Raw genomic sequence first — 19,418 nt, 5'->3', positions numbered from 1 at the left:
TTTAAGTCAGGAAGAGCTTTTCTATGATGAAAAAAATGTCTCTGTTGGTTAGCAATCACTCTATAATCATATCGGAGGGTGTGATTGCCGTCAAGAGAGAAAAATGATTAAAAAACATAGAAGTGCCAATTTCATGTCTTCAGGCAGGACATTTTATTCAGTTAAGTTCCAGATGATAGAAAAGAAGAGCTACGATTTCGCAGCTTGAAGCATCAAGAATACCTCTTATGAACCTATACTTCCTGTAGAGACATGGAGCGGTATGCTGCTGCATGGCAAAATGGTGTTCTAACTGTTTGTTATGCATTTTCAGTGGAGGCAACACTACAAGAATCTGGTGCTGCTAGCATACCAGAGCTTCGGTGTTGTGTATGGGGACCTAAGCACATCCCCCCTCTATGTGTATAAAAGTACATTCTCAGGAAGGCTTGGACAGTACCAAGATGAACAGACAGTATTTGGTGTACTTTCCCTTATATTTTGGACCTTCACGCTTCTTCCTTTGCTCAAGTATGTCATTATTGTATTGAGCGCTGATGACAATGGCGAAGGTACACCATAATTACTTTGTAATGTGTTGTTTTTGTTTTATGCCTGTCATTACTTCATTCATATTGTTGTAATTGGTTGGGACTTTTATGTAAACAGGCTCACAATAGGATCCGATAAATCAGCTTATGAGAAATATATATTTAATCCATTTTCTGACGTACCGGACTATTTTCCCCCAAATTTTCTCTATATCGTTGGTCAACTGAGGACAAATAAGCAGCTGCTGTCACTTTTGTAGGTGGACCATTTGCTCTGTATTCTCTCCTCTGCAGGCATGCAAAGCTTAGCTTGCTTCCAAATCAACAAGCAGCAGATGAGGAGCTATCTACATACTACAGAGAGGGGTTTTCTGCTCAGCATGGGTCTTCACCTTGGCTAAGAAGGTTCCTAGAGAAGCACAAAAAAGTCAAAACTGGGCTTCTCCTTGTAGTTCTATGTGGTGCTAGCATGGTGATTGGTGACGGTGTCCTCACTCCAGCAATCTCAGGTGGATTACTTCTATCATCTGTTTGTTACCTTTCATGTAAATGCACAATTATTAGTATTAACCTCTCTGTATGCTTACCATGATTTACTCTGCTCCTTTACTCGCAGTGCTATCATCTATGTCTGGGTTGCAAGTTCGAGCTACTGGTTTACAGGAACGTAAGTACAACTCATCCATTTGAAATGTGAACTAACAAAGCACACATATGTGCTTATATGGAGTATTATGTGGTTCACGTTACCTTCCTGATTTTTATTTGTTTCTGAACTAACCACGAGGCATGAGGTGATACATGCACTTCTTTTGGTTATATTTCTGTACTATTACATATATTTAGTCATTTGGTCGCATCTGATTAGCTACCCAGAGCACATCATTTTTAGTGGCACGATACGCAATAGTATGGTGCAAAATCTAATGTCTACTGTATCGTATATATACATATATGCTAGCAGCATATGGCTGTCTCTTCAAAAGTTCAAATACTACATTGGATAGCTGGGTGATGAAGCAACTTCACCGCAGCAAGAAGCCTAGTGAGCGGTTGACATGGCGGAAGGTCGTTCTACCTTTCCCCGTCAACTCAGCCGCGCTTATAAAAAAAGTCATATAAATCAAAAAGATTTCCAATGCACAGCACCCTAAGGGTCAACTTAAGCCCCTTAAGGAAAGATCTTTTTTGTTTTTCAAATACTAGTTTATGTAGATTATACATCTGAAGTTTTTTTGTAATATTTCTGGACATTGGATCGTGTCATTGTATGATTATGCATCCTTATTTTCCGAAGATGTATTTTGAAGTTTGGGCTTATTATATTTTTAGGATTGACTGCTGCAAACACAATTTGTTTCTACACAGGTTCGGTGGTGCTACTTTCATGCATTGTATTGGTTGGTCTGTTCTCCTTGCAACACCGAGGTACTCAGAAGGTGGCATTCATGTTTGCACCAATTGTTATCATCTGGCTCTTCTGCATTGGTGGAATTGGATTGTACAATATAGTTCATTGGAACCCACGGATTTACCAAGCGCTCTCCCCATATTATATTATTAAGTTCTTTAGGACGACCGGCACAGATGGCTGGATTGCTCTAGGAGGAATACTACTTTCTATGACAGGTTAGTAACTGTCAGGATCTCAGGGGGTAAAATTGTGCTTTGCTTGTACTCTTTTGTAGGTCAAATACTAGTAACGGTTTATGCTTCTTTTGCACTTTACAGGCAGTGAGGCTATGTTTGCCGATCTCGGTCATTTTACAAGTGCATCTGTCAGGGTATGTTGAGCTAGTGATGATCTTTATCTGTTAGTATCTTCACAGAAAACTTCACTGGCTGTATAGATCCTTTTATGTCCTGTAATTATATTGATGCTGCGGTGCTGTGTGACAAAGCAACTATGCAGATATAACTTTGGAAAATATGTTTCACCAAAAAAATTTGTTATGAAAGAAGCAGAAAAGGTTCATGTACCAAACAACCTTTTTGTGACAACATATTGATTTAACCTGCATATTTTAATTGGACGGCATTCCCTAAAGAACCTATAATTTGTTTGGTGTGGACCAAATTGTTTCTTATTTAATGATTTTATGATACTATTCGATATACTACGTCTGTCCATAAAAGGATGTCGCAAGTTTGTCTAAATTTGAATGTATGCACACTCTTTAGTGTATAGATACATCCAAATTTAGATAAATCCTCGACATCCTTTTATGGACGGAGGGAGTATTATGCTTATGCTTCTCATTTTATCCCTGATAATTCATAATTCTGTTTCCTTAAACTTTAACTGCTCCTTCTGGCACGCTTTGCTGTTGAAACTTTATATTTTTTATAGAACATGACCTTGTTTTTTTCCTTGTTACAGCTAGCTTTTATTACAATCATATATCCATGTCTTACACTGCAATATATGGGCCAAGCAGCGTTTCTATCGAAGAACATGTTCCACATGCGCACAAGTTTTTATGACTCCATCCCAGGTTTTGCACCTCGCTCACACATATCCCTCCCCTCTGCTCCCTCCGTTTCTCCACTGTTGTATAATTTTAACTTGTCATCCAGGACCTATATTTTGGCCTGTATTTGTGGTGGCTACTCTCGCTGCAGTTGTTGGAAGCCAGGCTGTAATTTCAGCAACATTCTCTATTGTAAAGCAATGCCATGCTTTGGGTTGTTTCCCACGAGTGAAGATTGTTCACACATCTAGGTGGATCTATGGGCAGATTTACATTCCTGAAATAAATTGGATCCTTATGGTGCTATGTGTAGGTGTCACAGTTGTGTTCGGTGATACAACCCTTATTGGAAATGCCTATGGTAAGCCTGAAATATGAAACGGAGTATCTTTCTTGTAGATAGGCTTTTGATATTTCCAGCATCCTTGTTTACGGAGAGTCTAAGCATTCTCCATTGTTTATAATTTCAGGTATTGCTTGCATGACTGTTATGATTGTTACTACATTCTTGATGGCATTGATCATCATCTTTGTTTGGCAAAAGAACATACTATTTGCCTTGTTGTTTCTATTATTCTTCGGGTCCATTGAAGCTGTGTATCTTTCCTCTTCGCTCATGAAGGTTCATCAGGGAGGATGGGTGCCTCTTGTGCTTGGTTTCATATTCATGTGTGTTATGTTCATTTGGCATTATGGATCAAGGAAGAAGTACCTGTTTGATCTTCAGAACAAAGTGTCAATGAGATCAATCCTGTCTCTAGGTCCAAACCTTGGCATCGTTCGTGTTCCAGGAATTGGACTGATCTACACAGAGCTGGTGACTGGTGTGCCCGCCATCTTCACGCATTTTGTCACCAATCTCCCTGCCTTTCATGAAGTCCTAGTATTCCTTTGTGTCAAGTCAGTGCCGGTGCCATACGTGCCACCAGATGAGCGATACCTCGTAGGCAGGATTGGGCCTAGAGCGTACCGGATGTACCGTTGCATTGTCAGGTATGGTTACAAAGATATGCAGAGAGATGACGAGAACTTCGAGAACATGCTAGTCATGAGCATCGCAAAGTTCATCATGATGGAAGCCGAGGATGTCTCGTCTTCAGCAAGTTACGACATCGCTAACGAGGGAAGAATGGCCGTGATAAGAACCACAGAAGATGCCGGCACCCCACTGGGCATGAGAGATCTGAGCGGCCTCGCCGATTCCATCTCCACCACGAGGAGTAGCAAATCCGAGAGCCTCCGGAGCCTGCAGTCGTCCTACGAGCAGGAGTCCCCGAGCGCAGGACGGAGGCGCCGCGTCCGCTTCGAGCTGCCAAATGAGGACACCATGGACCAGCAGGTGAAGGACGAGCTGCTGGCGCTCGTGGAGGCGAAGCACGCGGGGGTCGCGTACATCATGGGCCATTCTTACATCAAAGCCAGGAGGAGCTCCAGTTATGTGAAGAAGATTGTGATCGATGTCGGCTACTCTTTCCTCCGGAAGAACTGCAGAGGCCCGTCAGTCTCGCTGCATATTCCACATATTAGCCTGATAGAAGTCGGTATGATCTACTATGTGTAGTAGGCCTAATGTGATTTTCTGTCTACATGTGTGGATCAATCCGGTGGCAACAAAGCATGGTGAGTCTGCTATGCGACGGTATCATTTCGACATGCACATAGCATTTTATCAGTCGTAACTAATTTGACAATATTTTCCTCTCTTTTTCCAGTGCTACCTATGAACCCACCCTATGCTTTTTTGTCTGGAGTTCATGCTGCAGTCTGTAGCATGGAATGCTGCATCCAGACACCCAAGTGCTGAGATGAGGGCGCTGTGCATGTTAACATCACTTCTCAGCCCCAATAAACTGCCAGACTATAATTATTTAGTTTATGTTTCTTTGTTTTGGATTTTTTGCATCCATGATAAGTGTATTTACTTCCTGGGGAAAACGTTGAAAGGAATCAGTTATGTCATTTTAAATTTGTTTCTCTCCAGAAATGGCAGTCATCCAGATTGGCATGCAACCAGTCTTTTTATTCTTTTTATGCTTAGTAGTATGTAACAAGGTCAGAACATCTCAAGTTTGTAGCACATGTTCTAAGTTTACAACCGTATAGAAAACAAACATATGAAGTGCTTGAACACAAGACGTGTGTGTAACATAGAAAACTAACCTATCCTTTATTGGGAATATCTATTTACATCAACTGCCAACAGAAAAGGGTTCAAGGTCTTCAGCGAGCATCAGTAGCCTCTAGCTGAACCAGCTGGAACAAAGCCTCAGACAGATGAACCAGCAACAGCCACCGTCTTGTTGAGCAGCTCGCGGAGAGAACCCGGAGAAGTCACTGGAGGGCTGCACTTGAACTCCTGGCACACATGCGCCACCGCTGGCTCCTCCGTTGGGCTGCCCCGTGCCATCTGCGCAATGTTTGCGTTGTTGCTCTCCCAGAATGCCATTTCTTCTGTGTTCCTGGGGTCTATCTGGATCACCTGGATCACCGAACGGTGTATTGCTAATCAGTAAATATGTAGTAGGGTGCTATGCTGAACGGGTAAACAACTAATTAGCACATCACCCACCGTTCTGTTTGGATCATATGATGAGAAAGCAGCTGCAACCATGTTTTGAAATTCTGCAGATCCTTTGTCCCCCACCAGCACTACCTGCTTCCTGGACGGGACAGAGAGCATGTCTGCTGCGCAACACATCAGTGGCAACGCTATACCAAGTTCTCTCAGTCTAGTCTCAAAGACCGCCTACAAAGAGAACAAATGCATAAGCAGTTTCCTGTTGTCATATCTATGGCTGGAATACTGACGCACGGTGTATATCAAAATGTCTCCTCGTACTCATGATCTATTCATCTCTGATGACGTGCTAGATTAGTTTGCCAACAGACATGTGGGGCTGACCTGAAGCCTCATGAGTCAGAAGAACTTATTTAATAAGTAGAGCAGCTCAAACCCTTTCTAGATGAAGTGAAATTTCCTACTCTACCATTTCCGAAGCCCACAATTTACATGAGAATATAAATACATTGGCAGTAACAAGGAAGCGCCTACCATTTCTATCTGTTAAAATCACACTTCAAGCGACAGAAATCAAAATGCATAATCTTTTATGCTACTGTAAAGTGTAAACCTCATGTTCTGAAACCAAACTACTGCTGTAGTGTAGTGCATATAAATGTAGACTAGATAAGTACATACCAGAAGATGTTCAACATTACGTTTGTAGCCTTCAGATTTTGCAGCATCAAATATACTGGACAATCTGATCATGTTAATCGCTGCCATCGAGTTTCCAGAGGGCTCTGCTCCATCATAGTCTTCTTTAACACGCAAAAGGACAGAAGGGTCTTCTCCAGGAGTATTGAAATAGGCGCCCCCTTCTTTGTCCAAGAACAATTCATCCTGGGAGTGCTTGTAATTATGGCAAAATATGATGCAATGTACATGAAATGTAACATCAAGGAATTCAACGTTGTGTTTCACTTGCCTGAATGACTTGCAGCTGGATAGCCCACAGAAGCCACTCGATCTTACCACCATATTCATAGAGATCCAGCAAGCCATTGATTAAAAAGGCATAATCATCTAAAAACCCTGGTGCTTTTGCTGGGCCATTCCGATAACTATGATGCAGCCTTTTTGAGCTTTCATCATAGAGTTTATCCTTTATAAAGTTTGCTGCCTTTTCTGCAACTTGAAGATATTCTACTGGCTGCAAAGATATTCAGAAATGGGCACTCAGAAAATAAATTCATGTGACCGTAGCTATAAATGAACAATGGATAAACATGGTCATGTAAAGCAGGTGAAGACAAAAATCTAGCACCGGGTTTCTCCACTGCACACAAAGGGGGAATAAGCAGGGATGGAACCTCCTGGCATATTGACCCACTGCTGATGTACATAACCACATAACTATAGTACTCCCTCCGATCCAAAATAAGTGTTGGAGTCTTAGTTCAAATGTATACTACTCCCTTAGTAAAATCCAGACACTTTTTACGGATCGGAGAGAGTAAAACTAGTTGATTTCAGTGAAACAAAACAAAATGCAATATTCAGAGTATGGAGCACAAAACATACATCGCATCCTGTTACTGGGAAATAATACTTGGTCCCAGGTGGTCCTGACTTCAAAATTTGTGAAGCCCTTGCGAAGGCAGATATTGCTAATCCATTCCATGAAACAATAACCTAAATCAAATCTTCGTTAGTAGATTATGTAAGAAGATTAAAATAAGATATAGCCAACATGTAGACAAGAACCTTGTCATCCAAGTGTGGTCTTGGCCTTTTTGACCGGACATCAAACAACTTCTGCTTGCAATCTCCGAGGATCTGAGAATATTCATCAACAGACTTGCCAAACTTCGATGCTATCAGTGAACCTGGTTTTCTTTCTATTAACACATTTTTACCACTGAACTCATTGTGAGGATCACTCATCCCCGAAAGGTCACAGTTGCCAGAGGATTTAACATAGTAGTGATTCTTGAACAGCTCTGCGTTCTCCCCAAGCGTGTCTTCGATCTGTTAAGCAAATATGAGGGAGCTTAAGCACACAACACAATGTAACCGAAAATGAGCCAACGAAATGAACAAATATAAAGTGGTATTGCTGCCTGAGGCTGTGATCCTGGTATTTGCTTCATCGGCAGGAGCATATGGTGGCAGGTAGCAATAAGTATTGGGGAAGTTGCCAGGAGATTTATGTCCTAACATGGGTGGCGGTTTAGCATCAGGCTTTGCATTAATTGAGTTTTCAGTGAGTCAACTTTATGCAAACTTCTGTGATCTGGTAATAAACTGGGCTGTGTGCATCTTCGCATGTAAACGCCTGGGGAGTTGTTATCTTCCATTTTCCAAAAAGATTAGATACAATGAACTATTCAATGAAATGATGCATAGTCCCAAGCAGGTACCAACTACATAATCACAGTTTACTCTTATACGACCAAGAATACCATGCAGATTTCAGGTCCTTTTAAGTCTTAACAATGGTATTCCTTGAACTGTTAGTACATTTATTGTGGAACAGGAAGAGTAGAAGAGACCATAATGTTAATCCAACTAAAGTGCAAGCCCATGAAAGAACTTGGGTATCTAAGTACATTTATTGTGGAACATGAAGAGTAGAAGAGACCATAATGTTAATCCAACTAAAGTGCAAGCTCATGAAAGAACTTGGGCATCTAAGTACATTTATAGTGGAACAGGAAGAATAGAAGAGACCATAATGTTAATCCAACTAAGTGCAAGCCCATTAATTAACTTGGACATCCAAAAAAAATGTGAGAAACCAGCAGGAATGTATGAAGTGGCTCAGGTTTAGTCACATTGAACTCAAGTCAACCGCAGATGGACTTAGATCATGGTATACAACAGTTTAGACTTCAAGCTCAAGGCCATATTAAGGAGTGGGGAAGGGTATCATTATGTTGGTGAATACTCCCTCCGTTCCAAAATAATTGAAGTTCTAGTTTTTTCCTAAGTCAAACTTCTCTATGTTTGACCAGAATTTTTTTAAAAAAACTGTCTGTATTTACAACATCCAATCTATATAGTATGAAAATTCAGTGTATGCTGAATCTAATAAAACTAAATTTGTGTTCTAGATGTACCTCTTTACTAGTCCACACATAAAAAGAACCCTCTTTTTTCCGAGCACCTTCATATTCTGCACTGTCAGCATCTTCTGCTGAGAAAATTTCACCTTCTTCTCCGATCATGTCTCTCCTCAAATAATCAAGTATATCACGTGCAGCCCAAGAATAATACTCATCTCCAGTGATCACAAATGTATCCAAGTAAACATTGGCTATCTGTCCCTGGTCGTACAACATTTTTTCAAAATGTGGAACTGCAGAGAAAGAATATGTGAGAGGAGGATTCTGCAAAGACTTGAAAGAAAATTGCTCCATGATCTCAAAGTGAATTTACCATGCCAGCACTCGTCCACACTGTATCTATGAAAGCCACCACCAATGTGGTCATGAACTCCACCTCTAGCCATACATTGCAGTGTACGAGTTACCATCTTCATTATGTTTTGGGCTTCACTCTCTTGCCTAGCTTCCAGGTGCTTTCGAAATTTGTAGAGCATTATACAATCTTCAACAGGTCTTGGAAACTTGGGAGCAGAGCCAAACCCGCCAAATTTCGGGTCATAACTGCTTGCTAACTACATGGGTATAAGGTGCAGGGCTATTAATCAACTAAATCACAAGAACACAGTTTAGCCACTGTAATCTTTGTCAAATAAATAAAACAATCCATTTACTCAGTCAGTCTGTCCAATTGCTCGCGTTAATCATTAATGATAGCATGAAGAATTATAAAACCGGTGTACTTTTCAAACCTTTTCAACACATTGATCTACATAACGGGCAGCCAAATCATTTGGCACATCTTGAGGGGTAGCCTTAGCAGATAATGCATCTCTAAGTTGCTCGATGACCACATTTCCTGACTGCTCAATCGCATCACGTTTATTTTCCCAGGCGTCCTTGACCTTCCTGCAGAGAAGTTATGTGCAAAACGGTCAGATCATGTACCAAATATCAACTTCAGAAATGTTGTACTTCAGCTGGTACCTTAAAATAGTCTTGAACCCAGGTCTCCCATACTGATCATCTGGTGGAAAGTATGTGCCACCCATCAACGGTTTCAAGTTAGGTGATAAAAAGACGCTCAGAGGCCAACCACCACCACCGTACAGCGCTGACACGTATGTCATATATACCTGCGACAGTGTCATCAATGAAGAATCTGGTGTAAGACTCAAAAGGAACACAAGAAAAACTATTGAGTATGATAATATACAACGGGAAATAAAGCCTGCGGCTCCACAAGAAACATCAGTATTTATCACTAGAGAACAGAATACCTTGTCAACATCTGGCCGCTCTTCCCGATCCACCTGTCAAAACTAATAATCAGAAGAAGAATTGCAGTCACATGGCACCTTTAACTTTCACGCACCGAAGGCATGTAAAACCATTTGAGTGACAAGTAAAACGATGAGCAATAAATGGTTATGAACACAACAGACAACACTACCTTGATGCTAACAAACCAATCATTGAGGAGCTTCGCAACTTCTTCATTCTCAAAAGATTCCACCTCCATTACATGGCACCTTCAATGTTCAACCAAACAAAAACAGACAATGGAAACCGAGGTCAGCACCAATCAAGTTTAGACTGTGGCGATAAGTCACAAAAGAACAATAACATCAGCAGAAGAACAGATGCTAAAGACGACTCACCAGTGGCACGTGCTATAGCCAACTTCACGGGCACATCAAGATTTCCCATGCAGAAAACGAAGCATGTTAAGGGTAAAGGACAAACAAAATTTGTACTGCGAAAATCACAAGTTTGAATTTGGCAAAAAATTAAACAGATGAATTTGACTACATTGTAGCCTTTCTTTGGACTCGACGTCGCTATGCACTAAACAATTATTTATAACAAAATTTACAATGACAGTTTGCCAGCCATCATCACTCTGCTCCAAAGTCCGAACTTAGCACTATGAGCCAATAACTGATGCAACACAGCTCCAGCATAACACTGGCCAGGAAATTAATCAAACATTATACAACTAAATGGAGTATTTCAACCACTACATTTCGGAGAGTTGCATTACTTGATAGAAAGATGGGGATGTCCAACTTGCGAGCCTTCTCGAAAGCCTCGTCTCCCCAGGGATACCAGTCAACCTGCACGAAGTCAACGACTTGCGAGTTCAACAATTGTACAAGATGTGATCTACGGGCAGTCCGAAACCCCCTTGCCGTGAGAGAAATGAAGCAACCAATTGCCTCGACAGGTTGTTTGCTTGCTGGAGTTAGAATTTACAGAAAAGAAATTGGCAGTATATCTGGACCACGTATATCCAACTAACTAAGTTCTCCTTCCCAAGCAAACTCAATGTATTCGTCGAATTAAGTTACGGAGTAGCAGAAGTGAGTACGCGACTGCAAGGTGCTCGGCGGAATCCCGCAGAGAGGGGCAGAAGCAGGGGGGAGCTCTGCTCGGCGGAGGCATCGCTCACTCACCGGGTTGTGCGCGTGCTGCAGCAGGTAGGGGCTGTGCTCTGCGGCGAGGCGGTTGGGCTTCCCCGCCGCGCCGCCGTGGGCCGACGCGGAGGAAGACGACATGGCGGCGACGGAGCGGAGGGGCGAGGAGGCGGCGAGGCGGTGGCGGAGGAGTCGCGCGGAGAGCAGGAGCATGGGAGGAGGGTGGAGGGGCCGGGGGAGGCAGGATATGACCCGGCCGAGAGCGGCGGGTGATGCCAGTGCCATGCGCCCGCTACCTACCGACGACACGTCCTCGCACCGCAGCGGCAGGTCGTGCTTCTCTGTTGTATACTGCATCTGGGTCCCACTGCTCATGGACAGAGATGTAGTCCCTCCGTTTCCAAAATAACTTTCGCAGTTTTTTTTCCTAGATAAACAATGCACTTATTTTGGACTACATGTACAGGCGTGTATGTTTCTTGGTGTGACTATTTTTCACTTGACTGAAAACTAACAGATAATATCATTAAATCTCAGTTGTAACTCAGGTTGCAATTCATAATTAGCATGATTGACGATGCAAATTAAATGATATTGGACTTAACTAAGCATGAATAAGTTAGTTCTCAGGTGAGAACTAGCAAATCCCGTATTTTATATGTTCCTCCGTATAAATGTGTTTGTTGCTCATTATGTAAACAAAAAAAATCAGGATTTTCTTTTACTCCCTTTGGTCCATATTATTTGCCACCGCGAAAAATAATATGGACCAGAGGGAGTATAAAAATGTAAACGGTTGAAATCTCATCATAAGAAGAGGGGGAAAGTAGTAGGGCCAAAAAGACATGTTGGGCGTGTTTGTAGCCAAGGCTCCCCTCGGCTCACATGGGTGATGCAAAAAAAAAAAAAAAAAAAAAACTGTTTGGTTGACTGGGCTCTACCACGTTGTTGCACATCACGATTCTTAAACCATCGTTGGGCCTGGCCCAAGAGGAACACCCGAATCGTCCGCTTCCAGCGAGCCACCTACATCTCGCGTTGAGGTGATGCAAAAGCGAATTTTTCGCTACACGAGAAGGGACAAGGAGGGAGATGGCGCGAGCTGCGGCGCGCAATGGCGAAAAGAGAAAGGGGGCGAGAAAGATTCTGTCACCTCCTGCCGCGCCCCTTCCTCACCAACCGGTTCGAATCCTCCACATGGAGGATCTGCGAAGATCAAGTTAGTGGCTACTCCAACAACAGCTACATAGGGTATGAAACATTGGAAGAGGCACAACAAGAGTACCAAAGCTTCTTGGATGATGAGGCCATGGAAATTGAGGCCATCGATCAGCCAGTGTCGTTAGCACAGCTACCGCCGGAGGCGGTGCCTACTCTAACAATGTCTGTACTGGAAAGAGCACCGGAGGTAAATGGGAGAAGAGTCAAAGATTTCATTATCGTCTTCCTTATCGTCGTGATCGTGAGGATCTTGTGCTTTTGAATGGTGTGTGATCGGATGTAACATGCTATAGCATGGTATTATATTCTCACCAAATTTGAACTATGGTAAGACTATGGGAGTGTCATATGTGCAACCAAATAGCTTAACTATGTTGGTGCGGCCAAATTGGGCTGCAAGGAGGCAACCAAACAATGGGGCCTCTCTTCCCTCTCCTGTGCAGAAAATGGCTTTGTGGGCAACCAAACAACATGGCTTTTATGGCACAGTCATCCCTAAATCGGGACCAGGCAACCAAACGCGCCCCGTTTTGTTCACACTTATGCAATGTGTGCAAGAGTAACATAAAGTTCTCAACCATATGTTTTACTCCTTTCATTCCATATTAGTTATCACGGACTTAGTAAAATTCTGTAATAAGTTTCAAACATTCGGAGGGAGCAAAAATTCTTTTATTCCAAAGCAGACCTCAATTATTGAACCGTTCACAATCGATAAGAGGCACGTTGATAGTCAGTGTAGTCGAGTTCCAAACTCATACAACCTTTACACGTCGTAGTGCCATGAAGCGCAGCTCCCATTAAGCTCTTCTCTCTTCCTTCATCGCCTCTACTCATGCACGCCTCCCTAGTCTCTCTATTCACTCGCGCTCCCGGGTGTCTCGCCGCAGCCACAACACACCACACCACATTGTCCTTACATGCGTCCTTCCCCTCCTCGAACATGTCCCGTCTTTTTTTCACCGTAGGTGGTGGTCTGGTCTATTTTTCTGACGCTGGTGGTGCCTAGGAACACTGGTGGAAAAAGGGGCTTTGGTCGCGGTTGGCAACTGCCATTAGTCGCGGTGGCCCAACCGCGACCAAAGTAGCGCGACTAAAGGCCCCCCCTTTAGTCGCGGTTCCTTACGAACCGCGACTAAAGGCCCATCCACGTGGGCCGCAGGCGAGCGCCAGGGCGGAGGACCTTTAGTCGCGGTTCTTCTGGCCAACCGCGACTAAAGGCCTCCGCGAGGTTTAGGGTTTAGCCCCCTCCCCCTAAATCTGGTTTCTTTTTAATTTGTATTATTTTATTTCTTTTGGGTTTTAATTTTGAAGGAGTTTCACATATTCTACGGTACCGTATACATACATGCATATGAATGTACAATTTCAAACAAATTTGAAATTAGAACCAAAAAGAATTCAAGAGTAATATACAATATATATTCAATATCGGATGACCATATACAATATATATTCAATATCGGATGACCATATACAATTTTGAACAAGTTAGTTACAAATTCCGGTGCGTATAAAGATCTACGTCATCGTAATAGTGTTCTCCTCTAGGATCGATGACTTCCTCGCCAACCATCCAGCCTAGTTCCTCTTGAAGTGGTCGGAAGCGAGCTTCGGACTAAGCGTCTTCCGGAGGTTATTCCTCAGGATGTTGTTCTCACACGTCCGGTCCCGCTCATTGCGGTATCTCCGGATCCTCTCACAAACATAGTATCCACATAGATTGGTCCCCGGTGGCTGAGTATCCCCAGTCGTCGGCACTCGCCATTTTAAAATGTAGCTCTTTTTTGAATTCACCGACCTTGGTATCTACGAACCGTCTCCAAACCCTACGAGGCAAAGAAAAGTAAATAAACAAGAGAGTTATTAATTAGTTACTTGATATTAGGAAATGATGAACGAAATAGGCCGATCGATATAGAGCGCAAATGAATGAAAATAATTACTTTTGCATCATTTTTCTCATGTCGCCCCAAAGCGCCGGATCCATATTCGGAGAGTCGTGGACGAGAACCGAGGAGGTCTGAACTTTAATTACCATAAGAATCCAGTGGAACTCTGCGGACACGATACATGCACAGATCATGCATAACTCATCGATTAGCCACATACCATGCATGGAGTAAACAAAAGAGAATGTGCTCAAGACAGAAACACTCACCCAAAATGGTAAGGAAATAGAATATCACTTTTCTCTTGCTGTTTTCTAATAAACCGCCACAGGTCTTCCTCCACGTCGGCGGGGTGGTATTCTAACACATATGAATTAACGATGTGTGGGTCAATGAACCCAACATCATGGATGTTCCTTATTCGCATTTCTCGCTTCTTCATTCTGCATAATATATAGCGTACACAAGATAGTTAGGACAATATATATATATAGTGCAGGCAATGAACGAGATGGGGTAGAAATTAATAAATCACTTACAGAACGTAGCAACTGATGATAGATTTGTCGAGCTCGCGCAGATTGAACAACTGGAACAATTCACTCAGAGGAATTTGTACCCAGTAACGTTTGAAGTGATGCACATATTTAACTTCCGCATAGATATAGTCTTTGGCGTTTTCATGTTTTATGTAACCCTTGTACCAATTTAGCGGACCTTTCATTTGTCGAGGTAGATCCTCTTCCTGCGCAGGCTCGATGAGAGGGCCATTCTTCACATATGTAAATACTACGTCCTTCATTGGCGCCTCATCAAGGCCTAACACTGCACGAAGAGTGATACCTAAGTCGGCCGCTTGTTTTCCGGCACTTTCTACAGTCAATCCATGTGCTGCCGCAGCTGCTATGATATCGGGGGCATCCGGACCGGCGGCTTGCACTATGAGCGGGGCGATCGATTGTTTACTTTGTTCCCCGAGCTGGGCAACTGCTTTCCCCCTTTCTAATTTTGACTCGGCCTCGTCCTTCAAGGCTTTCTTCTCCGCCAACTCTTTCCTGTTCTTGAAGGCGAGTGCTTGCCTACGAAGTTCACGTAAATAGTCGTCAGGCAGATTCTTCGCGGCTTGGGACGGTGTGTTCAAAAATGACTTAGCCCACTGCTTTTCCTTGTCAGAATATACTGGCTTGGGCTCGCCCTCTATTTTCTTCTGGACGCTTGCCTTCCATTTCTCTAAATCAGCAGCCGCGCCCGCCTCGACTTCCTCGGCACTACTTTCCCAAGACCTCCTAGGGAGAGGCTTCGATGATACCTCCGGTACCTTTGTTTTCTTAGGTACGTAAGGGTCCGGGTTAATAACCCGGACCGCTTACGCTTCTTCGCCGGAGGTGGATTGGGGCGGTACCGGTGTCCGATCACCCGCCGGACGAGGACCGGGGGCGGCGTCGGGCGACGTGAATGAGGTGTATTAGGTGAAGCACCACCGCCACCGTCACCGCCACCGCCACCGTCACCGCCACCGCCACCGCCACCGTCACCGCCACCGCCACCACCACCACCGTACGGGGGTGGACTTGTTGGCGCCTCGCCCGGAAACTTGATAAATTTCTTACGCCGCATAGAATGAGTCGGCGCTTGACATCTCCAAGTCTTTTCACCCCTTCGGGTGTAGCAATGTCAATGTCCAGGTCCTCAAACCCTTGGACTATCTCCTCCACCGTCACACGAGCATAGCCATCTTGAATGGGGTTGTTGTGGTGGAGTGCTCCAGTGGTAAAGCACCGCCGATGGCTACCTTCATGGACATGTTCCCGATAGGATAATACGGATGACATGCTTTCATCTCCTTTATATCGTCCACGGGGTAGCGAGGAGGCTCCGGTGCAGTAACTTCGACCACCAGCCGAGGCTCCGGTGCAGTAATTTCGATCGTCGGTGCACCAGCCGGTGAGGCCTCCGTGGAAACCACGCTGCTTCTTCTCCGCTGGCGGCTTCCGAGATCCATTGGATGATCTTCATGCTGCGCCCGAGCTGCATCTCTTTCGGCGACTAGTACACTCACGGTTTTCTTCATCACATCCATTTCCGTTACCAACTTCGCCACAACATCCGCATCCCGATCCATCTTTCTCTTACGGCTTTTGTAACCGTACGGGTCATCTTTACGGGGAACCCTAGTTTCCACGAAATGTCCCCGGGCATGCCTCGTACACGTCCTCCGTGTTCGGGATTCCCGAGGGCTTTTGTCAGGGCGTCGTTCTCTCTGTTGAACCTGATCCTCCCCTCTTGAGCATCCCTCATTGCCTCAATAAGGTTTTGGGTGGGTGTAATTATTTTGCCCCGGTAAACACACTCCCCTGTCTCCGGGTTCAGCGATCCCCCATGCCCGTACCACCAGCTTTTGGCCCTTGGGTCCCATCCCTCCGTCACTGGACGGATTCCTCGCGCCCTCGGCTCGTTCTCCATCTTCTCCCACTTAGGCTGCCAAAAGCGATACCCTCCTGGCCCCATTTTATGATTGTACTCCTTCTTGGCCGCATTTTCCTTATTTTTTTTCGATAGTTCAAGGAACTGCTCCGATTTCTTTTGCTTCACAAATTCTGGCCAATCATGTTGCAGTTTCTCATATTGTCCTTTGAAATCCGGAGTCTTGCCCTGGTTGACAAAGTCATGGGCTAGATTTTGCTTGTATTTCCGAATGCGTTGGCCATCCTAGAAAGAGCGAACTGTTTGACTAGCTTGCGCCTCTTCTTGTTTTCCGCAATCTTGTTACCCTCCTCATCGTATTTGCGGTATTCCGGAGGTAGAACGAAATGTTCCATAAGCTTGTTGAAGCAATCTTTTTTTTCTCTCTATTCGACAATAGTAAAACCAACACGTGCCTTCTTTGGCTCATTCCACTCCTGGCGGGTGATCGAGACGTTGTCTCTAACAACGGCTCCGCATTGGCTGACAAACTTGGTGGCGTTCTTGCTGGGCTCCAGCGGCCTGCCGGTTGCTTCGTCGACAACATCGATGGTGCATGTTTCTCCTGCTTTCATCGTCTTGGTTGCGCCACGCTTTGACGACGACGTACTCGATTTTTTCGACGATCCGGCCGAGGGCTAAAATAAGAAAGAGAGTCGCGCGCGTTAGTACACACACATTTATTCAAATCGGTTAGTTGTATCACCAGACGCGCAATATGTATATATATATATATATACCTCGGCGCCGGAGGTGGTTGCTACTTCCAATTGAAGATCGTCGTTTATCGACGTTTCTTCGGCATCATCCGCTTGGCGACGGCGCCCTTCATCTTCACACTCAAGGTTCGAGATAAGAAGCGATATCATCTTCTTCTTCTCCGGTCGGCACAAAAGGAATATCGCCTTTTATGATGCCGAACATATGGTCTTCAGCGTCCGGATCATAGTTGTCCAGAATCGGGTCACCTCTATCGTCCGCCATATGTCGATCCTGAAAACATGTAGTCAAAACAAATTAATTAAGTAAAGAAGGGGGGCGGTGGCGGTGGCGAAAGGGGCGGTGGAGAAAGGGTGGCGGTGGCGAAAGGGGTGGCGGTGGCGAAAGTATTAAAAGAATCTAGGCTCAAATAAATTTTGTAGTCAAATAAACTTAGAGATACCGCGGGAACAAATTTTAAGTTACAAATTTTAAGTTACAAATTTTAAGTTATACAAATTTTAAGTTACAAATTTTAGTGAGGCGGCGCGGTAGAGATCGACGAGACGGCGCGGCAGAGATCGACGACGCGTGTGCGCATGCGGTGAGAGAGAGCGAGAGGCCGGCGCGTGCGCGTGCGCGGTGAGAGAGAGAGAGGGCCGGCCGGCGGCGCGCGGGATCGAAGGGGAGAGGAGGAGGGCGGCGAGGAGCACGGATGGTGAGAGAGAGACCGGCGCGGTTTTTTTAGTTTTTTTTTGTAACTAAGTTTTTTGTTACACTTTAATTATACACTTTAATAATTAAGTTACAATTTAATTAGTTATACAAATTTAAACTTTAATTAGTTACAAAATTAGTTATACAAATTTTAATTAATTTTTAGTTAAAAAAAACAACTTAATTAGTTATACATGAGTTTTTTTTAAGTCCAATTTTAGTTAATTTTAATTTCGAAATTAACAAGAACTAAAACTAAAAAAAAAAAAAATTGGCCGTGCGCCGCGCGCGCGGCGCCCCTGTACTGGCCGGCGCGCGCCTCTCTCTGGCCGGCGGCGCCGCCCCTTCCTCTCGTGCGGCGCCGCCCCTTCCTAGCTCTCCTGCGGCGCCGCGCGCCCCTTCCTCTCGCTGGCGCGGCGGCCGCGCGCGACACGGCGGCGCGGCACGGGCGGCGGCGCGCGCGTTTGTTGGTTTTGGCGCGCGGATTGGATCCTCACGGGGCCGGGGCGTGGCGAGAAGAGAAGACGAGCGGCGATGGCGGCGACGGCGCGGAGACGATGACGCCGGCGACGGCGTGGAGACGACGAGAGGACGGCGCGTGGAGACGACGAGGGCGGCGCGGCGTCTCAGATCGATTCTTCGGGCGGAGGAAGAAGAACTGTGGCGCGGCGGTTCGCCGTGCGCGAATATATAGGGACCCCCTTTAGTCGCGGTTGGGGTCGCCAACCGCGACTAAAGGTGGTACTTTAGTCGCGGTTGGGGACCCCAACCGCGACTAAAGGTATTTTCGCCGGCTTTTGTTTTCCGCGCGCAAGTGACCTTTAGTCGCGGTTGGCGACCCCAACCGCGACTAAAGCTCTTTTTGAAAATACTTTTCTTTTTTGAAAATCATATAATACATATAATATATCAAAAAAATCAGAAAAATAAAACTAATTCAATTCAAAATTTTAAAAATACAAATAATATATCAAAAAAATCAGAAAAATAAAACTAATTCAATTCAAAATTTTAAAAATACAAATAATATATCAAAAAACTAAGAAAAATAAAACTAATTCAATTCAAAATGTTTAAAATACATATAATATATCAAAAAATTCATAAAAATAAAACTAATTCAATTCAAAATCTTAAAAATACAAATAATATATCAAAAAAATCAGAAAAAAAAACTAATTCAATTCAAAATCTTAAAAATACAAATAATATATCAAAAAACTAAGAAAAATAAAACTAATTCAATTCAAAATCTTAAAAATACAAATAATATATCAAAAAATTCATAAAAATAAAACTAATTCAATTCAAAATCTTAAAAATACAAATAATATATCAAAAAATTCATAAAAATAAAACTAATTCAATTCAAAATCTTAAAAATACAAATAATATACGGAA

At 43.9% G+C, this 19,418-nt stretch overlaps 2 protein-coding genes across 2 annotated transcripts; one reads left to right on the top strand and one right to left on the bottom strand.

Annotated features, from left to right (window-relative positions):
• Positions 1-301: 301 nt before the first annotated feature.
• LOC124662474 (probable potassium transporter 2) lies at positions 302-5,093 on the top strand. Its single transcript, XM_047200309.1, has 9 exons — positions 302-551; positions 791-1,039; positions 1,147-1,197; positions 1,899-2,159; positions 2,262-2,314; positions 2,911-3,025; positions 3,153-3,362; positions 3,472-4,621; positions 4,714-5,093. Exons 1-8 carry the CDS (start codon positions 302-304, stop codon positions 4,560-4,562), a joined length of 2,280 nt encoding a protein of 759 aa, XP_047056265.1. The 3' UTR covers positions 4,563-4,621; positions 4,714-5,093.
• Positions 5,001-11,176, bottom strand: LOC124659249 (spermatogenesis-associated protein 20-like). Its single transcript, XM_047197174.1, has 15 exons — positions 11,065-11,176; positions 10,653-10,725; positions 10,270-10,291; positions 10,062-10,140; positions 9,889-9,921; positions 9,596-9,744; positions 9,361-9,517; positions 8,943-9,183; positions 8,624-8,862; positions 7,269-7,532; positions 7,086-7,196; positions 6,490-6,714; positions 6,201-6,404; positions 5,571-5,747; positions 5,001-5,480 (listed from the first exon to the last, which is right to left on the bottom strand). The coding sequence occupies exons 1-15, from the start codon at positions 11,164-11,166 to the stop codon at positions 5,268-5,270; spliced, it is 2,289 nt and encodes a 762-aa protein (XP_047053130.1). The 5' UTR covers positions 11,167-11,176; the 3' UTR covers positions 5,001-5,267.
• Between the last annotated feature and the right edge of the window lie 8,242 nt (positions 11,177-19,418).

This window comes from Lolium rigidum, chromosome 6 (assembly GCF_022539505.1).
Source record: "Lolium rigidum isolate FL_2022 chromosome 6, APGP_CSIRO_Lrig_0.1, whole genome shotgun sequence".
NCBI classification, from domain to species: Eukaryota; Viridiplantae; Streptophyta; class Magnoliopsida; order Poales; family Poaceae; genus Lolium; species Lolium rigidum.
Note: the sequence above shows the minus strand (reverse complement) of the source record. Positions and strands in the feature narration are given on the sequence as shown.